Source organism: Taudactylus pleione, unplaced genomic scaffold, assembly GCF_031769625.1.
Source record: "Taudactylus pleione unplaced genomic scaffold, aTauple2 ptg000609l, whole genome shotgun sequence".
Taxonomy (NCBI): Eukaryota; Metazoa; Chordata; class Amphibia; order Anura; family Myobatrachidae; genus Taudactylus; species Taudactylus pleione.
In genome coordinates, this window is record NW_028285011.1 from 5,808,108 (window position 1) to 5,826,564 (window position 18,457).

General features: G+C 43.2%; 1 protein-coding gene across 1 annotated transcript in view; it reads left to right on the top strand.

Annotated features, from left to right (window-relative positions):
• The window catches only part of LOC148480599 (ATP-binding cassette sub-family C member 5-like), a 198,807-nt gene that overhangs the window by 48,859 nt on the left and 131,491 nt on the right, over positions 1-18,457 (top strand). Inside the window, exons 3-7 of the mRNA XM_088454116.1 lie at positions 3,314-3,461; positions 5,481-5,714; positions 6,970-7,143; positions 7,327-7,474; positions 14,807-14,955. Coding sequence (XP_088310242.1) covers positions 3,314-3,461; positions 5,481-5,714; positions 6,970-7,143; positions 7,327-7,474; positions 14,807-14,955 — 853 coding nt within the window. The remainder of the gene's footprint in view (positions 1-3,313; positions 3,462-5,480; positions 5,715-6,969; positions 7,144-7,326; positions 7,475-14,806; positions 14,956-18,457) is intronic.

An 18,457-nucleotide genomic window follows, 5' to 3' on the forward strand; every position in this document is an offset into this window, starting at 1 on the left:
GCTGGGATCCCCAGCACCGGCATCTCGAGCGCCGGCATCCCGTACCCAACCCAGATCAGACCATAATGTTATCTCAGAACTTCATGATCCTGTGAAATTCCTGTCAAAACAGTACAGTCAGCATGTTCTATGTCTATATTGCCTTTCTTGTGGCTGAAAAATGATGACTTCCCAAGGGGTAAATAGCTGATGGCAGTTTGTGAAATTGCTTGAGCCAGACTTTTATTTGCTTTTTATCTCAAGATCCTGTATCATTGCCCTTGCATCCCTGGCCTTCCACATACTAAATTCTCAGGTCCTAAGCAACCGGTTGTCTTACACAAGTTCAGTCCTTTGAGCCAGTGCTTACACACTGGGCAATTATACTGAGCGATTGCACGATTACAACAACGTAATCGTGCAATCGCTCAATAATCGTGCACAAATTGTGCAATATAATGTCGAAAAGGACCAGGGATGCGCGCTCCCGCTGGTCGTTTCCGACATTGTCCATCGCCTGAACATGCAGCCCAATCTGTCGATAACGACAGATTGGCAATGTTCAGGAATGAAGGAGGGTGCCTACACTGAACGACTTATCGTTCAGTGTAGGCACTACAGGGAACAGGAGCGACGGTACGATTTCAATGTCATAATCGTACTGTCTTTCCTGATCGCCCAGGCTACTACTTTTATCAGCACAAGTTCTGGGGCTACCCTCCTCACTCAGAAGGGCCATTCCCCTTGCTGGGTAGTGTGATGCTTGGCTGTGACCTTTATTTTATACACACCACAAAGAAGTACTTTGTAGTTCTTAACAGTAATCCATTTTAGCAAAACAGATTCTGTGCGAATGTTTTCATAATAACATCTGCAATTGAAAATGAAATGACATTTATTTTTTGCCAAATTTTCCATTTACAATGTGTAGGAATAATATTATAGACCAATAACAAAAGAGGGAACCTTTGTTATTATTTGACAAAAGATGGTTGATCTGGCAATTAGATCCCCCATCCCCTATTAGATCCCCATCTGTGAAATCTGTGTACTGTTTTATTTATTGTCTGGTAATCACCAGACAATAACTACTAAAAGTGCACATCTCTCGTCTTCTAAATTTGGGTCCCCCAAATGTGTTTGGTTCACTATGGGAAGATAGGCGTCTGTAGGAAACATAATCTTGCCATAGTGCAGGGTAATATTGCTACTAGGGGGCCGCATCATTTAAAAGAGGTATGCTCTCTTGTGCAGGTGTCATTATAAGGGTCATAGAGCAGGTAGTGCCCTCCCGCCCATATATGGAAAATGTATGTTTTCCATATTGCAGGGTAATACTGCCTAGTGTTCATAGTTGGTCACTAGTCTATAGCTACTAGAGGGCGACAATATTCATCCCCCATTTCTGGTTATCATGAACAAAAGGCAATAACTTTTATTGGTTTATCTAGTTTGCAAGATAAGACTCCCTTCTTTCAACTATGGTGCCCCAATCTTTCTACAAAAGTGTTACCTTTGAGCATGTGTGTGACACCGGCACTTCCAGATTTTCTCTGGCCATCTGCTCTTTGCCACAGGAATTATTCCTTTTTTTCTAATTATAACTGTTGCTGTGAAAGACAAGCAGACTAGTCCTCCCAAGTTTTAAGGTAAACGGTGTTTCATATGTAACAGGGAGACATAATTCTTGAAAATTAGGGGAACATTTAATAATGAAGCTCACTACCAGTGGCATATTGTTTTTTTATTGCAGTGATAATAACAAATATTGCATTGGTATTTACCATTACTTACCTCTCCAGCAAGGTCAAGCGATGTCCCCCTCCTCGGCAGCCTCCTCAGCTCTGTTGCTGGCAGCCTGCAACGCTGCCAGCGACGGGATTTTGTGTCATGTTCAAACACGGTTGCCAGTCAGAGCACAACGGTGCAGGAAGCTGGCATCCCTTCCACTGCTAACAGACACATCAAAAGTTCAACCTATGCAACTTTAAAACCACCAGTTTCATTAAATTAAAATTTCTATTAAAATGTTAGACTCAATTGAGCCATCCTTTAGCTGTTTGAGGCGAGTCCCCGCAGAACAAGACCGGTGGGATATTCAGGACGTGCGTTTCGTCTCATGGGCTTGATCATATGTGAGCTCAGAGATGATCAAGCCCACGAGGCGAAACATGTATCCTGCATATCCCCCAGTCTTGTACTGCGGGGACTCACTGCGAACAGCTAAAGGAGAACCTGGGTGATATTCAAGGAGCTCACAGGTGACAAGCCCATGAGGCGAAACACGTGTCCTCCATATCCCCCGGCCTTGTACTGTGGGGACTCGCCACGTACAGCTAAAGGAGGCCCCCACCCTGCACCTACAACTAAGGTATCTTCCTTCTGTGTTGGCAGCTTTAACGCTGAGAATCTGGCCTCTGCAATCTCTTTGATAACAGAGGCCACCTAACTCCTGGCACGGGATTCACTGCCTTCACTTATCTTTTTTATCTATCTGCACTAGTTCCTCTGTCATCTGGTGTCCTCTCCTTGAAAGACACCAGACAGCAGAAGGGACAGCGACACCTCAGTGCTGTACTTACTTATAGACTGCCTGCGCTCACAGCAGAAACACTGCAATACATATCTGAGTACTGTAATATTGATGTATTGATTTATGTCTTCCCCCCTTCTTTTCCCAAATCTCTCCATGGTACATGACAGTGTCAGCGACTGTGACACTGTAACGTAGCATTTTGCATGCACATACACCCGCAGACGTACATAGAATATAGGCATGCTGCATATCATTTTAATCAGCAGAAGCTGCTTGTGCATAATATTCACATCACTTTGTCAATAAGACTTTTTTAAGGGAAGAAGTCACACGAAAAGACGCAATTTATGTATTAATTTAATTTTCTCCTTTGCTGTCGGCCACATTTAAGCATTGATCTAGTGTATTATTCTTCAGACATCATTATTTTTGCTACGAAAGTATTGCTTATTTAAAGTGAATATACTGTGAAATATTATTTTGTTTAAAGGGCAGTCTCGCCACTCTATGAGTCTGATTATCTCATTTTATTAAGTAGGAATCAATAAAAGGTATATTTTAATATAAACCACATTCCTTATATCAAACATTTCATAGTGTTTGCCACAAAAAGGAATTTCTTCTTGTTTAGCCCTTGCTAAATGTCCTTTACCTTTGAGTATTACATATAGGTATGTCAAAGTACAGCATACTTACATTTAAAATGATGTACGTTAAAAAAAAAATACAGGTATAGAAAATATCACTTACAGTAGATGCACGCACGTGCTTATATGTTTGTTCTTTACATGAAAACAGATTACAGCGTCTTTGGGAAGCCGAGCTACAGAAACGTGGGAAGAGGAAAGCTTCTCTGAGAATGGTGATATGGCGTTTCTGTCAAACAAGATCCCTATTGGCTTTATTGTCTGTGATTATCACCATGGTAGCAAACTTTATTGGACCTGTGAGTTCATGTTTTTTATGGCTATTACATATATGTCTATTTGCTGTGGCATGCAGTGCTACTGTGTGCTTCAGAGGTAGGCAGCCTTCCTCACTTACCACAACTGAGGGGAGTATAGCCATATCTACTGCCAAATGTTGTCTGTGAATGCATTACTGGCTAAAAAATACTGGATCGGAGATTGTAGACCCAGTTGGACCCAAACTATCAGTAAATATACCCCTTAGACTCAATGCCCCCCAAATTACTGCTCCAAATATCCCAATTATAATCTGCCATATCGCTAATCCCTTTGTGAAGGGGTTTTAATACAAGAAGGATGGAATTTAGAAAATTGCTTTTTTCAGATTCTTCATTTATTGAAGAGCTGAAATGATGTACTGAAGAGTCCCTTCAGGACTGATGTTTAAGGCTGTAACAAATTAGAGAAAAACTTTGCATTTGCTCCCTCATCCATGAACACATGTAACAATTTACCAATGGCTGCTTTTGTCTATAATTTGTGATGCCCAATCTGAAAGTGATAAATGATGAAAAATACAGGACTGGTATTTAGTCATAGGATAAATTATTTAGCATCAAACATATACAACAGACAGTCCCACATTGCGCTCTGGATTGTCCTAGCAGAAAAAAGTATTACTAATCTGTGCTGTGATCACTGTTCCTCTCGGTTTCTAATGATTGTCATACATATAAATAAATACAAAGAAAAAACGCAATAGTATAATAATGTTTCAATAAGAAAAATTCCACGTGTTAGTTTTTTCAGTAGAGGTGTGGGAATATACTATTCCAATAAACAAGAATTTTGTAACACTTTATTTGATAAATACAAGATGGCGGTGGTCAGAACACGCTGCAGAGCATTTTGATTTTGAGACACTCATCTTCATAAAGACGCTGCATAGCATCGAATCGCGTTGATTGGAGTGTCTAATTCTTATGAGGGGATATTTTTACTACTCTACCATATTCACTGTTTTAGGATGCCCGGGTTCCATCTTCTCCAGTGAATTGTATACCATCTATCTCATATAGTACAGTTGTTTATACTCCTGTTTACATTTTTTAATAATAAATGTTGAGTAATATTTTAACTACATTCTACTATGTGTTTGGATTTTTCACATATACCTTTGGAGAGAAAAATTCCCATTGATTGGAAACTACCTCTGACAGAGGGTTCAATATAAAAGATACCTTTATGAGTTTACCAGCACTTGTTTACAAGTAAGCATTCATGTAAGAGAATACCTCTGAATTACCTATCCATCACGTGTGGGGAGCCTTCAACAGGAATGGGGAACCTTTCTTGGAATAGTATATTTACCCACACCTCTACTGAAAAGATTAACATGTGGAATTTATCTTATTGATACGTTATTATACTATTGCATTTTTTCTTTGTATTTATTTATATGTATGACAATCATTGAAACCGAGAGGAACAGTGATCACAGCACAGGATTAGGACTTTTTTCTGCTGGGACAATCCAGAGCGCAATGTGAGACTGTCTGTTGTATATGTTTGATGTTTAAGTTGGTGACTTAATTTGGACGCCTTCTGCTGCTCTTGAGTGCAGCGCTAGGGTGTTTTATTTGTTTTTGTTGTTTATGTAGCAGGCCAATAAGCCAGAATTACATCTGCACAGAAGAATAGACATCAGAGGGACTAGTTATTGTAACTTCTTCAGTTTGGGAAGCTTCCAAGGCAGTCTGGCTATGACAGAGTAGCTAGAACCACAAGTGTTACCATGAATAACAATAGAGTCATACTATAAGGTATGCAGTTAAAAATTGTTTAAAGGGTAAATATAACAAACAGTGCAATCTCATTTTGCTAGCCATTATTTTACTGGGACATTATGGACAGACAGATGGATCATTAAGGTTTAACAATTGTTAGTTGAACTCAAAATAGAAATTAAAAAAATTATCTAAACTGTTTTGCAATGGATTTCTCTACTAGATAAGTCATTTATTTTATTGCAATGTTTTTTTTAAATTTCTTTATAGGCAATCTTCATCCGTGCACTGCTTGAGTACTCAGAGGCTGCGGAACCAGATCTCCTTTATGGCCTGCTTCTCGCCTTTGGCATTTTTGCAGCAGAGCTAGTCAGGTCTTGGTCTTTTGCACTAAGCTGGGCAATGAACTATAGAACAGGAATTCGGCTGAAGGGAGCAGTTTTAGGCCTGGCTTTCCAAAAGATCCTGAAACTGAAAGAATCAAAGGATATTACAACTGGAGAGGTAAAGCTCGGTGTAATGTGCCAGTTAGAGACTCTCTAATATACTGTAGGTGTTTTTAATGTTTTATTTGGAATTCTGAAATAATCTGTGGTATATTGTTATGCAAATTGTATGATATAACACATTTGGAGCTCTTAAAGGTATGGTCATTTTTCTTCATAATTTACTCATACTTGACAACATGCTAGGAAAATAAATCAGGACTAACATTAGTCACACCCCATTATGTTCAGTCACTTCTATTTTACAGAAACCAATTCCCACCTCTTATGACCACCAAAAACGATCACACAAAGGGGCATATGTATCAAAGCTTGATGTGAGATAAAATTGTGAAATATATGTCACAAACCAATCAGCTCCAAACTATCATTTCTTAAACACAGCCTGCAAAATGTAAGTTAGAAGCTGATTGGTTGGTGATATATATCTCACAATTTTATCTCACATCAAGTTTGATACATATGCCCCAAAACAATGAAATGTAACTAAAATTTGCAAAGAATTTTGAGTTGTATTAATTACGTTTTCTAGAATCAGTAGGGTCGGCTGGCCGAGGCGTGAGCTGGCTGTGGCAAATATGTTGTGTGGAAATAACAAAGTGTGATTTGCATAACAGTTAATCAAACAGTTGAACAAACATTAAACAATATCTGAGACCAGGTAATAAACCAAATCATTGGCATTGTTTTATGTAATGTCTGAACATGATTAGGAGTAAGAGATGCACTATGTATGCAAATGTTAGGAGCTTAAGAGATAAAGATTCAGAACTAATTGCAATAGTGATAAGGGACGATCACGATATTGTGGCTATTATGGAGTCATATCCCAGATACTCTCCCCAGCTGAACATCGCTGATCTGGCCATGAGTATATGTCTACTTACCCCTACCCCCACCCTTACCCTAACACTAATACCCAAACATCTTTAACCCCTGACCCTAAGAAACTCCTAACCCTAATGCCCTAACTTCACGCAAACAACCCTTAACCCCTAACAACCTAACCAATCACCTAACCCATCCCTAACCCCTAACCCTAATAAGCCTACCCTATAAGGGAAGACAAGATGGGCAAAATGGTTCCAATTTGCCGTCAAATTGTTTTTATGCTTCAAGATGTGGCACAGTGCAAGTGGACATACAGTAATGAACCTTTCTTTTGATTTGCCGTGTTATGTACAGTATGATTAAGGAACTTATGCTGTGCAAATGATTACCTGAGTTAATGTACTTATTTGTGTATTTTGCAGCTTGTCAACATGTGCTCCAGTGATGGTCAACGGCTGTATGAAGCAGCATCGATAGGCTGTTTGCTAGCTGCTGGTCCTTTTATCGCTCTCCTGGGAATGCTGTACACAGTGTTCTTCCTAGGCCCTTCAGCACTCATAGGTTCCACTGCATTCATTGTGTTTTATTCACTCATGGTAAGAGGGTTTCCTTATGGGCCAGATAAATTATCTAACATGTCAATTAACAAGTTATAACTGCTTTTATTAATTTGGCAGCCATATTGTTTTTTTGTAATGTATTTGATAAGTTATGTAGACATTTTGAAGTATAAATGGGACTAAAATGTATATGTGGAATTACTTTTTGTTTACCTGCAGATGCTGGCATCAAAACTTACTGCATACTTTAGAAAAAAATGCATAGTGGTCACAGACCGGAGAGTGCGGCTTATGAATGAAATCCTAAACAGTATTCGGTTTATTAAGATGTATGTATGGGAGAAGACTTTTATGCACAATATACAAGGTTGGTAACAGTTTGGTATGTATTGCAGAACTGTAACTATAGTGTCTGTTATTCCCTTCTTGACTGAGTGTATTTTATATCAACATGAATAGACCATATTTCCTTGTGTTGGTCACACAAGCTTTCCCTTTATCATTGTTGAAGTGCAGGTTCTGTATTGTACTGTTTTAATAGCCCACTTTGCACACTATGGCGGTTGGGTAGTTGCTTCACTGGAACCTAAAAAGCTGCATACACACTACACAATGTGTGTATGCGGCGATATCGTACTCGGCAGGCCCGGCGGGGACCAGCGACGGACGATGGCGCGGGCGAGGAGTGGGGCCATACTTCATTCAGCAGCATGGCATTGCTCACTATAACCCCAGATTGGGCTGCATGTACAGCCAACTGAGGTTATCGTAGACAACCAGCGGGAGCACGCATCGCTGGTCGTTTTTGGCATACACACTAGCCGATATTTGGAACGATAACGTGATCGTTCAAAATATCGTTAGTGTGTAAGCGACTTAAGACTGTCATTTTCTCACAGAACTTAGAAGCATGACTGAACCAAATATTTGTGTAAAGTAAAACAGAATAATCTATGTAATTATCTGTGTTATGTGCAAAACAATAAATTTGTTTCATCAGGTAAAAAGTTGCATATAGGGCTGGTGGTTGTCATATTGGCATACCTCCCAGCAAAATAGCTTTAAAAACCAGTACAAAATCTTTCCACAACCAGTCACACACTGATCAAGCCAACTCTATCCACATTTGTTAGAATTCATGCCATCAATTAGGGAAGCATCAAAGTTAAAGCAGCAATACCATGAGAAAATGTTTTTTAACATAAATCTGAGAAGTTTGACCGTGTCATGGCACTACCTTGGCACCCACAGTCACATTGCACATGATGAAGAGACCAGAGATACCTTGGAATGCCCCTCTAAGCTCAATCTTTTCCGTGCATTGTAAAATCATCCTCTGCCTTCTTCTCCTGTCAGGCATCATATGACAAGGGGCCTATTTATCATTAAATATTTGCAGCATATTCCCCGAAAACAAAAACGTTTTCGGGGAATACCAGCAAATATTTAGCATTCCCTAGATGTATAATGGAGGGATCACAGCAGATGTCCCTCCATTTCCGACAGCAGCACCAATAGGTGTCTGTGGGGTATGTGAAACTGTCAGATTTATGAGTTTTATCCCCTCAGCTTGATCGCATACTGCAGTGTGAGCATGGTGCTAATATCGCGCCCATACTGCATTGGCAACTGTTACTATTGATAAAAGGGCCCCAAGGTGAGAGCTGTGAATGTGTGTGACTGACACCCATACTTGTCTGCCCTCCAATGATTTGTAGGAGGAAAGTTAAGAATAATGACCGTCTGAGGCATGCTTTAAAGGTACTTAACTGTGTATGTTGACTATTAGATACCTTATAACAGTTTTTCTCCTGCATCCTCTAGGGGACACTGGAGTCTCAGTACAGTGGGGTATAGATGTGGGATAACCGGGAGCTGGCACTTTAATAAATCTGAATAGTAGTTAGCTCCTCCCCCTCTATACCCACCTACAGGTCAGTCTTAAATTTGTGCCAAGGGAGCTGGTCACATACAAAGAGCTCTCTGCTAAAAATCACGGATCCTCGATCAGCAAGAGAATCAGACTGGCAGCTCCACTGCCTCTGCCTGTCTGCTTCGTTGGAGCTGCCGGGGAGACCTCACCGCCGCTGCTTGTGGCGTTCGCTGGGGTCTTCAGCTACAGAGACCACTGTCTCTGGGGGGTACCCAGACGCGCTGCATACGGCGCTCGTCTCGGTCCCTCGTTAGCTCAGCCCGCCGCCGGGAGCATTTGGCAGCAAGAAGGTTAGTGACTCCTGGCACCCTGAATAGCAGGGTGGCAAGGAGAAAATGACAGGCGGGCATTAAAAAGTAGCAACTGATACAGCGCTGAAAGGCGCCTGATTGGAGGGGGCGGAGGCTAACACACAGTTCTGCTTCCCAGCTGCCCCAGCGCTCCCAGAAGGAGGCTGGTGGCCATTTTAGAAGACACAGGCTGTTGACAAACGCAGAAGAGAGACCCGTATGCCCAGATTGTGACTGCACAGTGGGGTTAGACTTGTGAAAAGCAGGTTAGACTGTGTTTACACAGCGATTACAGCACAGTATATTGTGTTACACAGCGCTGGTCTCTGCATCAGTGCTGGTTGGGCTGGGTTAATAGCATAATCTCCCTCTATGCCCTTAATCTCTTCTTTCTAAATAGTCTCTCTGTGTGTGTTTGTGTGTATCACTACCTTTTCTCTGTGTGTGTGTGTGTGTGTGTGTGTGAACAGCGAATTGATACCATAACTTCAAAGGGGTCTAAGGCTGCACAAAAAGCTTTCTCCTGTAAGAATTGTGCAGAGAAGTTTACACAGGGACTATCATCCATTTCCCTGTTGTGTGAGAAGTGTGTTTCAGAAACACAGACTGCAGCATCCCCACAACACCCTATTTGGGCTAATCAAATTACATCAGTCATGTCTCAAATGTCTGCAGAGCTGGAAGCTTCTCGCAGGGAGAGAGAAGTTGAAAGATCTCAGAGGTCTGCCTTCTCTGAACCAGACTGGGCGTGGTCTTTAGCCAGGTCTGTAGAAGGGCTCACAAGGGTTATGTCAGCCCAGGTTCCTCCCTTGGCATCGTCCTCTAGTGTCCCTGCTAGCAGACTAACACCGAATCCCCTTATGTGGGATGATCAGGAAGAGGACGACATGCCTGATACAGAGGAAGGGGAGGTTCAGATCTCACGTAAACTTTTATCCTACTATCCCTTTCCTGCAGAGAGAAGGAAATTATGCAAAACACCTCCTTCAGTGGACCCTTCAGTGTCAAATCTGTCTAAAAAGACGGTGCACTCTGTTCCAGGAGCAGTTTCTTTAAAGGAGTCTTCTGACAGGAAGTTAGAAACTACCTTAAAGTCTATGTACACTGTAGCGGGGGTGTCCCTTTCAACCCGCATTAATCAGCTATTGGGTCAACAAGGCGGTGGAAGCATGGGCTACACAGCTTGCTGAGGGCCTTAAGACTGGTGTTCCGACGGAGGATCTGGTTCCTCTAGCGGAACAGATTGCAGAGCTTATTTTCTTGGAGAGGCTTCAAAAGATATTTGTAGTCTTTCCTCTAGATCCTCGGCTTTGGCTGTCTCAGCCCGCAGAGCCCTGTGGCTGAGAAAATGGCAGGCGGATGCGGAATCTAAGAGAGCTGTGGAAGCACTTCCATTCACAGGGGAAGCTCTGTTTGGAACGGAACTGAATAAGTGGATATCTCAAGCCACAGGTAGTAAGTCCACTTATCTCCGATCTGCTGCTCCTCCTCCTAGGAAACCCTTTGCTGGACTGTCCTGTCGGTCCTTTCGTATCCCAGGGAGATTCAGGGGTTGTGGCAGAGGAGCTCCCGCTATCTCCCTTGGTTCCAGAGGCAGGGGTAGATCCACTGCATCCTCCTCCCAGCAGGATAAGTCTTCAGTTAAGCCTCCGGCATGACGCACTCCCTTCTCTCCTGGGGAACCCTAGGTTGGGAGCTCGCCTTCACAATTTCAAAGAAGTTTGGATCAAGTCTTGCTAGTATGCGTGGGTCCGGGGCATCATTATTCAGGGGTTGACGTTGGATTTTCAGATCCAACCTCCTCCTCGTTTTTTCACAACCGGTTTGCCGGCATCAGCGGACAACGGGTTGTAATACAGGAAGCAATAGAAAAGCTACTGTCTTCTCGAGTAATAGTGCTTGTCCCTATCCATCAGCAGGGTCAAGGCTTTTATTCCAGCTTGTTTGTAGTTCCCAAGCCGGATGGCTCAGTGAGACCCATTCTGAGCTTGAAACATCTTAATCCTTATTTGCGGACCTTCAAGTTCAAAATGGAGTCCTTGCAGTCTGTCATTGCAGGGCTCGAGAGGGAAGAGTTTCTCGTATCCTTGAACATAAAGGATGCCTATCTCCACATTCCCATTTGGCCTCCTCATCAGGCATTCCTTAGGTTCGCAGTGCGGGCCTCTTCTTTTTCAATTTCAGGCCTTACCTTTCAGTCTTTCATCAGCACCAAGAGTGTTCACGAAGGTCATGGCAGTAATGATGGCCCTTCTTCAGATTCAAGGGGTTACTATCGTCCCGTACTTGAACGACCTGCTTCTCAAGGCTCCGTCAGTCACTCAATTACTGCTGGACATCCGGGTAACACAGAACCTTCTGTTATAACATGGTTGGATCCTGGATTACCAAAAATCTCATCTACAGCCTACTCAGCGTCTGCTTTTCCTATGGATGATTTTGGACATGGTGGAGCAGAGCGTATTTCTTCTGCAGGAAAAGGTCACCTCCATCCAACACATGGTGCGATTGATACTGCATCATCGCAGGGTGTCAGTACACCTGTGTATTCGCCTTCTGGGGAAGATGGTTGCGACCTTCGAGTCCATCCAATACGGGTGGTTCCATGCCCATCCATTCCAACTAGACCTCCTCTCTCAGTGGTCAGGGTCCCACCTTTTTCTTCACCAGCGAGTTCAATTGTTACCCAGGACTCGAACATCTCTCCTTTGGTGGCTGAATTCCTCTCACCTATTGGCAGGCAAGCGGTTTGCAATGTGGGAATGGATTCTCCTCACCACAGATGCCAGTCTGAGAGGATGGGGGGCAGTGACTCGGGGAAGACACTTTCAGGGCCGCTGGACTCGACTGGAGGCAGTACTGCCCATAAACATTTTGGAGCTAAGGGCCGTGTTCTGTGCTCTTCAGGTAGCACATCCTCTGTAGAAGGGCCATGCCATCAGAGTGCAGTCCAACAACACCACGGCTGTGGCGTACATCAACAGACAAGACGGCACCAAGAGTCTGTCCGACATGGGGGAGGTTGGCCGCATTCTTCTCTGGGCAGAGGAATTTGCTGTTGCGATATCAGCAATTTTCATCCCAGGGGTAGAAAATTGGGAGGCCGACTACCTCAGTCGACAAGACAGTCATCCGGGAGAATGGATGCTCAATCCACAGGTCTTTCAACAACTGATTCAACATTGGGGTCTCCCTCAGGTAGATCTCATGGCGTCGACGTTGAACCATCAACTGCCACTTTACTGCTCACAGACAAGAGATCCACAGGCGGTGGCAGTGGATGCTCTAACAACTCCTTGGCGGTTTCAGTTTGTTTACCTGTTTCCACCACTCCCACTTCTTCCTCGTCTGCTTCAAAGACTCAAACGAGAAAGGGTAAAGGTTCTGTTGGTGGCTCCAGACTGGCCCAGATGGGCGTAGTATTCCAACCTATGTCTTCTATTGCTAGACGACCCATGGCCTCTTCCTCTGTAAGAAGATCTACTGCAACAGGGTCCGTTTATCTATCAGGACTTAAAGCGGCTTCGTTTGACGGCGTGGCTGTTGAAAGGGCTATCTTAAGAAGAAAGGGTATCCCTTCCAGGATGATTCCTACTATGTTAAGGGCTAGAAAAAAGTCACCTCAAAGCACTATCATCGTATATGGAAGGCGTATGTCTCTTGGTGTAAACGCAAGGGTGCATCACCGTCAGAATTCAACTTAGGCAGGCTGCTTCTTTTTCTACAGGCTGGTTTATCAGCAGGTCTTCATCTGGGATCTTTGAAGGTTCAGATATCGGCTCTGTCGATTTTCTTTCAGAAGAAACTAGCATTATTGCTGGATGTCCAAACATTTCTACAAGGGGTTGTCAGGTTACAACCTCCGTTTGTCCCTCCATCGGCCCCATGGGATTTGGATTTGGTCCTCTCTTTTCTCCACTCTTCCCTATTTTAACCTTTACAGACGGTGGAATTGAAAGTTTTATCATGGAAAGTGGTTCTCCTTTTGGTGCTCGCCTCTGCTAGGCGTGTGTCGGAGCTAGGGGAGCTTGTTTGTCGTCTGCCTTACCTCATTTTTCATGAGGATAGGGCTGAGCTACGTACACAGTTATCTTTTTTGCCTAAGGTAGTGTCTGCGTTTCACATCAACCAACCGATTGTGGTTCCGGTGTTTAAAGACGATTCTTCGACTTCCAGATCCCTAGACGTTGTCCGGGTTCTTCGGATTTATGTCGATAAGACTGCATCCCTCCAGAAGTCTGACTGGCTTCTAAGGCAATTATTTCTAGATGGATTCGTCTGACAATCAGACAAGCCTATCTGGCTGCATCAAAACAACCTCCTACTTCAATCACAGCACATTCTACGCGCTCGGTGGGTCCTTCGTGGGCGACTGCCCGTGGTGTTTCCCTGACCCAGCTTTGTCGGGCGGCCACTTGGTCAGGCCGGCATACTTTTGCAAAGTTTTACCATTTTGAAACGTTTGAGGCATCTGCTTCACTGTATGGCCGTTCTGTTTTGCAGGGTTCTCAGTGCTCTCCCGTCCGGGATGTGCGCTCTGGGACGTCCCCACTCTACTGAGACTTCAGTGTCCCCTAGTGGATGAAGGAGAAAACAGGATTTTGGTACTTACCGATAAATCCCTTTCTCCGATTCCACAGTGGACACTGAACACCCACCCGGCGCTGTTCCACCTGCATTGGTTATTGTTCTTCCTGGTTTGAACAGTCGTTTTTCTTCAAGGTCTGCTTGATTTGTTTGTATATTTGCTTGTTTGTTCATGTATGTTCTAGCTTCTCTTCTCCTCTATTATTCTATTTTCCTGCTCTCCTCGGGCACAGTTTCTTAAGACTGACCTGTAGGAGGAGCTAGCTACTATTCAGATTTATTAAAGTGCCAGCTCCCGGTTATCCCACATCTATATCCCACTGTACTGAGACTCCAGTGTCCCCTGTGGAATCGGAGAAAGGGATTTATCGGTAAGTACCAAAATCCTGTTTACTCCCCCTTTGTGTTTAATTTGTACTGACGTCTTAAGTAATGGATGCTGTGTTGTTGTGCTCATTCTCTGAGCTGTGGGGGGTTAGATCATACCTTGGGCCACGTTCTAATTTCATTTCTTTATTTTCTTTGTTTTTGTTTTTGTCCTGCAATAGGCTTATTATGTATATTGTTCCATATATTAGACATTTACTATAGTTTCTCTGACAATTGTTTTGATATTTCTATACATCTAATCAACTGCTGCTATGTGTTCTTAAGTTACTGTTATTTTCTGTGATATTCACTGCGTTATCTTAACTCCAATAATAATGTGTTTCACAATATCTGAAGCCTGAAAAGTACATCATAACTGCAAAAACTACATTATATTCTACAACAAATAGAATAAGAATTTATCTTGATACCCGTGTGCATTTAGGCTTAGTAAGAATATTGTAATTCAGAGACTGTAAATATAATCTTGTTTGTCACATATTAATACCATCTTTTTTAGCCACCAGAAGGGCAGAGAGAGCGTTTTTGGAGAAAGCGGGGTTTGTGCAGAGCATCACATCAGGCATAGCACCTGCAGTGGTAGTGATTGCCAGTGTGTGCACATTTTCATTGCATATGGCTCTTGGATATGATCTGACAGCTCCACAGGTTTGTATTTGAATAACTGAAATGTGTGGATGGTAAGACATAACCATTCCTTAGTTAGCAGCACTTATGTTTTAGTCAACCAATCAATTAAATTAATTCCATATGGAAACATTTAATGTCATTCACACCTCAAAACATATCTAATACCCTAATCACAGCCTACAAATTATGTCATTATATAAAAATACATACAGGTCAGATCACATTCAAAAATGAAATTAACTGCCTTTCTTTAGATAACACCACTATGCTTCTTGTGTCCTCTTTATAAATTACCTGAGTAGATCTGCCTACACTCATACATGCATCTGTATCATTACGCTCAGACTACTACAATGCCCACTACCTGTGTCTCCCAGAAAATAAATTTCACAGCTTGCAGCTATTACAAAGTGCAGCTGCCTAACTGTTACTTAACCAGCCTCGCTTCTGCCACGTAACACCCATTCTCTACTCCCTTCCCCGGCTGCCTGTAAGATGGCAAATTTGTTTCAATATTGGCTTACTGACTTTCAAGCCCTACATAACCAGGATCCAAGGTACCTAATACACCACTTACTACGATCTGCAGATGAAGGACTATTAGTAGTACTTAGAATCTGCCTTATTTCATTTAGGGTTTAAGCCTTTAGCTTTCCGGCCCTGACACTATGGAACTCGCTTCCTCACACATTTTCAAAGGCTTCCACTCTAGAAACCTTCAAAAACAGACAGTCACGCCTGAGGATTGGTTTGGGCTGGAACAGGCCTTGGAGGCTGAAGGGGAGTCTTGGGAGGTGTGATTAAACCTGGGTGGCTTGAGCCAGGACTTCCTCATGTATTGCTGTGAGAAGGTAGAGGAGCTGCAGAGGATGATGGGCAGGAAGGTGAGAACAAGACTGGAAAGTCTTTATTAAATAGCAGGTTAGAATTAGAACTGGAGATGATAATATTGAATGAATGAGCAGAATCGGATTGGGACCAATGATGCTGGAGTGAGAGTTGGATCGGTTTGAGATCGATGTTGATGATTTGAAGAACTTGATGGATTTGAATCCGATGTTGAAGAATTGATGAACTTGATTGATTGACCCGATGTTGATGAATTGAGGAACTTAAGTGATATGAGTCCGATGTTGATGAATTGATGTACTTGATCGGTTGGAACCATCGAGTGAGACCAATGGTTGGAGGTATCGGCTGGAACCAATGGTGGCTGTAAGAACAAGTCGCAGTGATAAAAACCAGACTGGTGTGCAAGATGGTATAGGAGACTTGTTTACCAGATATAGCAACTGGGACCGTTCAGATACAGAGTACCTGGGAGCTTATCACTGAGCTGTAACTTCAGCAAGAAGTGATGCTGTACTGGCAACAGGTGCCAGTCTGGAAATGGAATTTATAGGGGAGGATCCCCAGGGATTGGATGCTGCGATCAGCACTCTGAGTGGAGGAAAAGCGTCAGGTGACAGAGTCCAACACGGCTGTGCCCATACTGTTGTTTAGGAGGGAACTGTGGCATGCAGCCTGGGTGGCCCCAGGACACCTCTTAGGCTTTTGTGGAAACTTCGCATGGAACGCTCGAATCAACTGAGGAGCATGGACGTCAGAGGCAAAAGTCCAGGTACATTTTTCTGGGCTGTAGCCCTTCCAGTCGATTAAGTATTGGAGATGTCCATACCGGATTAGAGAGTCCAGAATCTTTGCTACTTCGTACTCAACTCCACGATGAGTCTGGACTTTGGGTGCCTTTGGAAGTGCAGAATGAAACCGGCTGAGTATGAGTGATTTCAATAAAGAAATATAGAAGGAATTTGGTATCCTCAGAAAGGGAGGTAGCTTGAGTTTGAAAGGAACTGGGTTGATTACGCGCTCAATGGCGAATGGCCCAATATAGCGGGGCACAAATTTCATGGATGGCACTCTTATCTGCAGATTTCGTGTAGAGAGTCAAACTCGATCACCTTCCTTGAGACTGGGAACTGCTCTCCTCTTCCTGTCAGCAAACTTCTTGTACCGTGGATGTACTCAGTGGATGTAGTCTAATTTTCTTGCTCCATGGAGCGAGAGAGGGCATCAGCCTTTGGATTCTGGACCCCTGGACAAAAAGACAATTTGAAATTAAAATGTGAGATGAAGAGAGCCCATCTGACTTACCTCGGATTCAGACAATGGGCTGTCTTAAGATATAAGAGGTTTTTGTGGTTTGTGAGAATGGAAATGGGATGCACAGCACCTTCCAAAAGATAGCACCACTCCTCCAAGGCTAACTTAATAGCGAGAAGTTTTTGATCTCCAATAGAGTAGTTGCACTCAGCCGGAGTTAACTTTCTGGAGAAAAATCCACAGAAGTGGAGAAAACCATCAGGAGCGTGTTGAGAGAGCACAACTCCGACTCCTATGGAAGAAGCATCAACTTCCAAGATGAATGGCTGTGTGACATCAGGTTGACGAAGAACAGGAGCTGAAATTAACTTCTGTTTGGTTTTTTGGAAGGCTTCCTTTGCTTCTACTGACCATCGGGATCGATTGGCACCTTTCTGGGTGAGAGCGGTAATAGGTGCAATGATGGTGGAAAAGTTCTTTATGAATTTGCGATAGTAGTTTGCAAACCCTAGGAAACGCTGAACAGTTCTGAGAGTATTCAGCGGCCATTCCTGAATTGCTTGGAGCTTTTCCAGGTCCATTTTGAGACCAGAATCTGAAATGATATATCCCAGGAAGGGAATAGACTTGACCTTGAAGACACACTTCTCTAATTTGCAGTAGAAACGATCGGAACATAGACCTGTCAGAACCTCCTTTACTTGCTGGCGATGTTCTTCCAGATTATTGGCGAATATGAGAATATCATCAAGATAGACAACAAAATGTTTGTACAACAGATTGCGGAAGTTCTCATTGACAGAGTGCTAGTATACTACAGGAGCATTGCTGAGACCAAAGGGCATAACGAGGTACTCGTAGTGACCGTTGTGGGTGTTAAATGTGGTCTCATCTCCTTCCCGAATTTGTATCAGATTATATGCTCCTCGCAAATCCAATTTGGTGAAGATGGTGGCTCCACTGACTTGGGCAAAAAGCTCTGTGATCAGAGGGAGAGGTCAGCAGTTTTTAATGGTGATGTCATTCAGTCCCCTGTAGTCGATGCAGGGGCGCAGACCTCCATCCTTTTTTCTTATGAAAAAGAAGCCCGCACCAACGGGAGAGGTGGAAGGATGGATGAACTATTTTTCCAAATTCACTTGGATATAGTCAGTCATGGCCTTTGTTTCTGTAAGCGATAGTGGTTGGACAATCCCATTTACGGTGAATATCACCACTGGCTTTACTGAAAACATTAGTGAATTCTTGAAAAGGTGGAGGAGTATCCAGATGAGATGGTATTGCAGAGCATACTGGAAGAACTTTTTGGAGGCAAGAACCTAAGCAGGAAGATCCCCAAGCTGTGATTTGTGAGCTTCTCCAGTCAATTTGAGGATTATGCAGACGGAGCCAGTACTATGGAATACGTGGCCCTGGG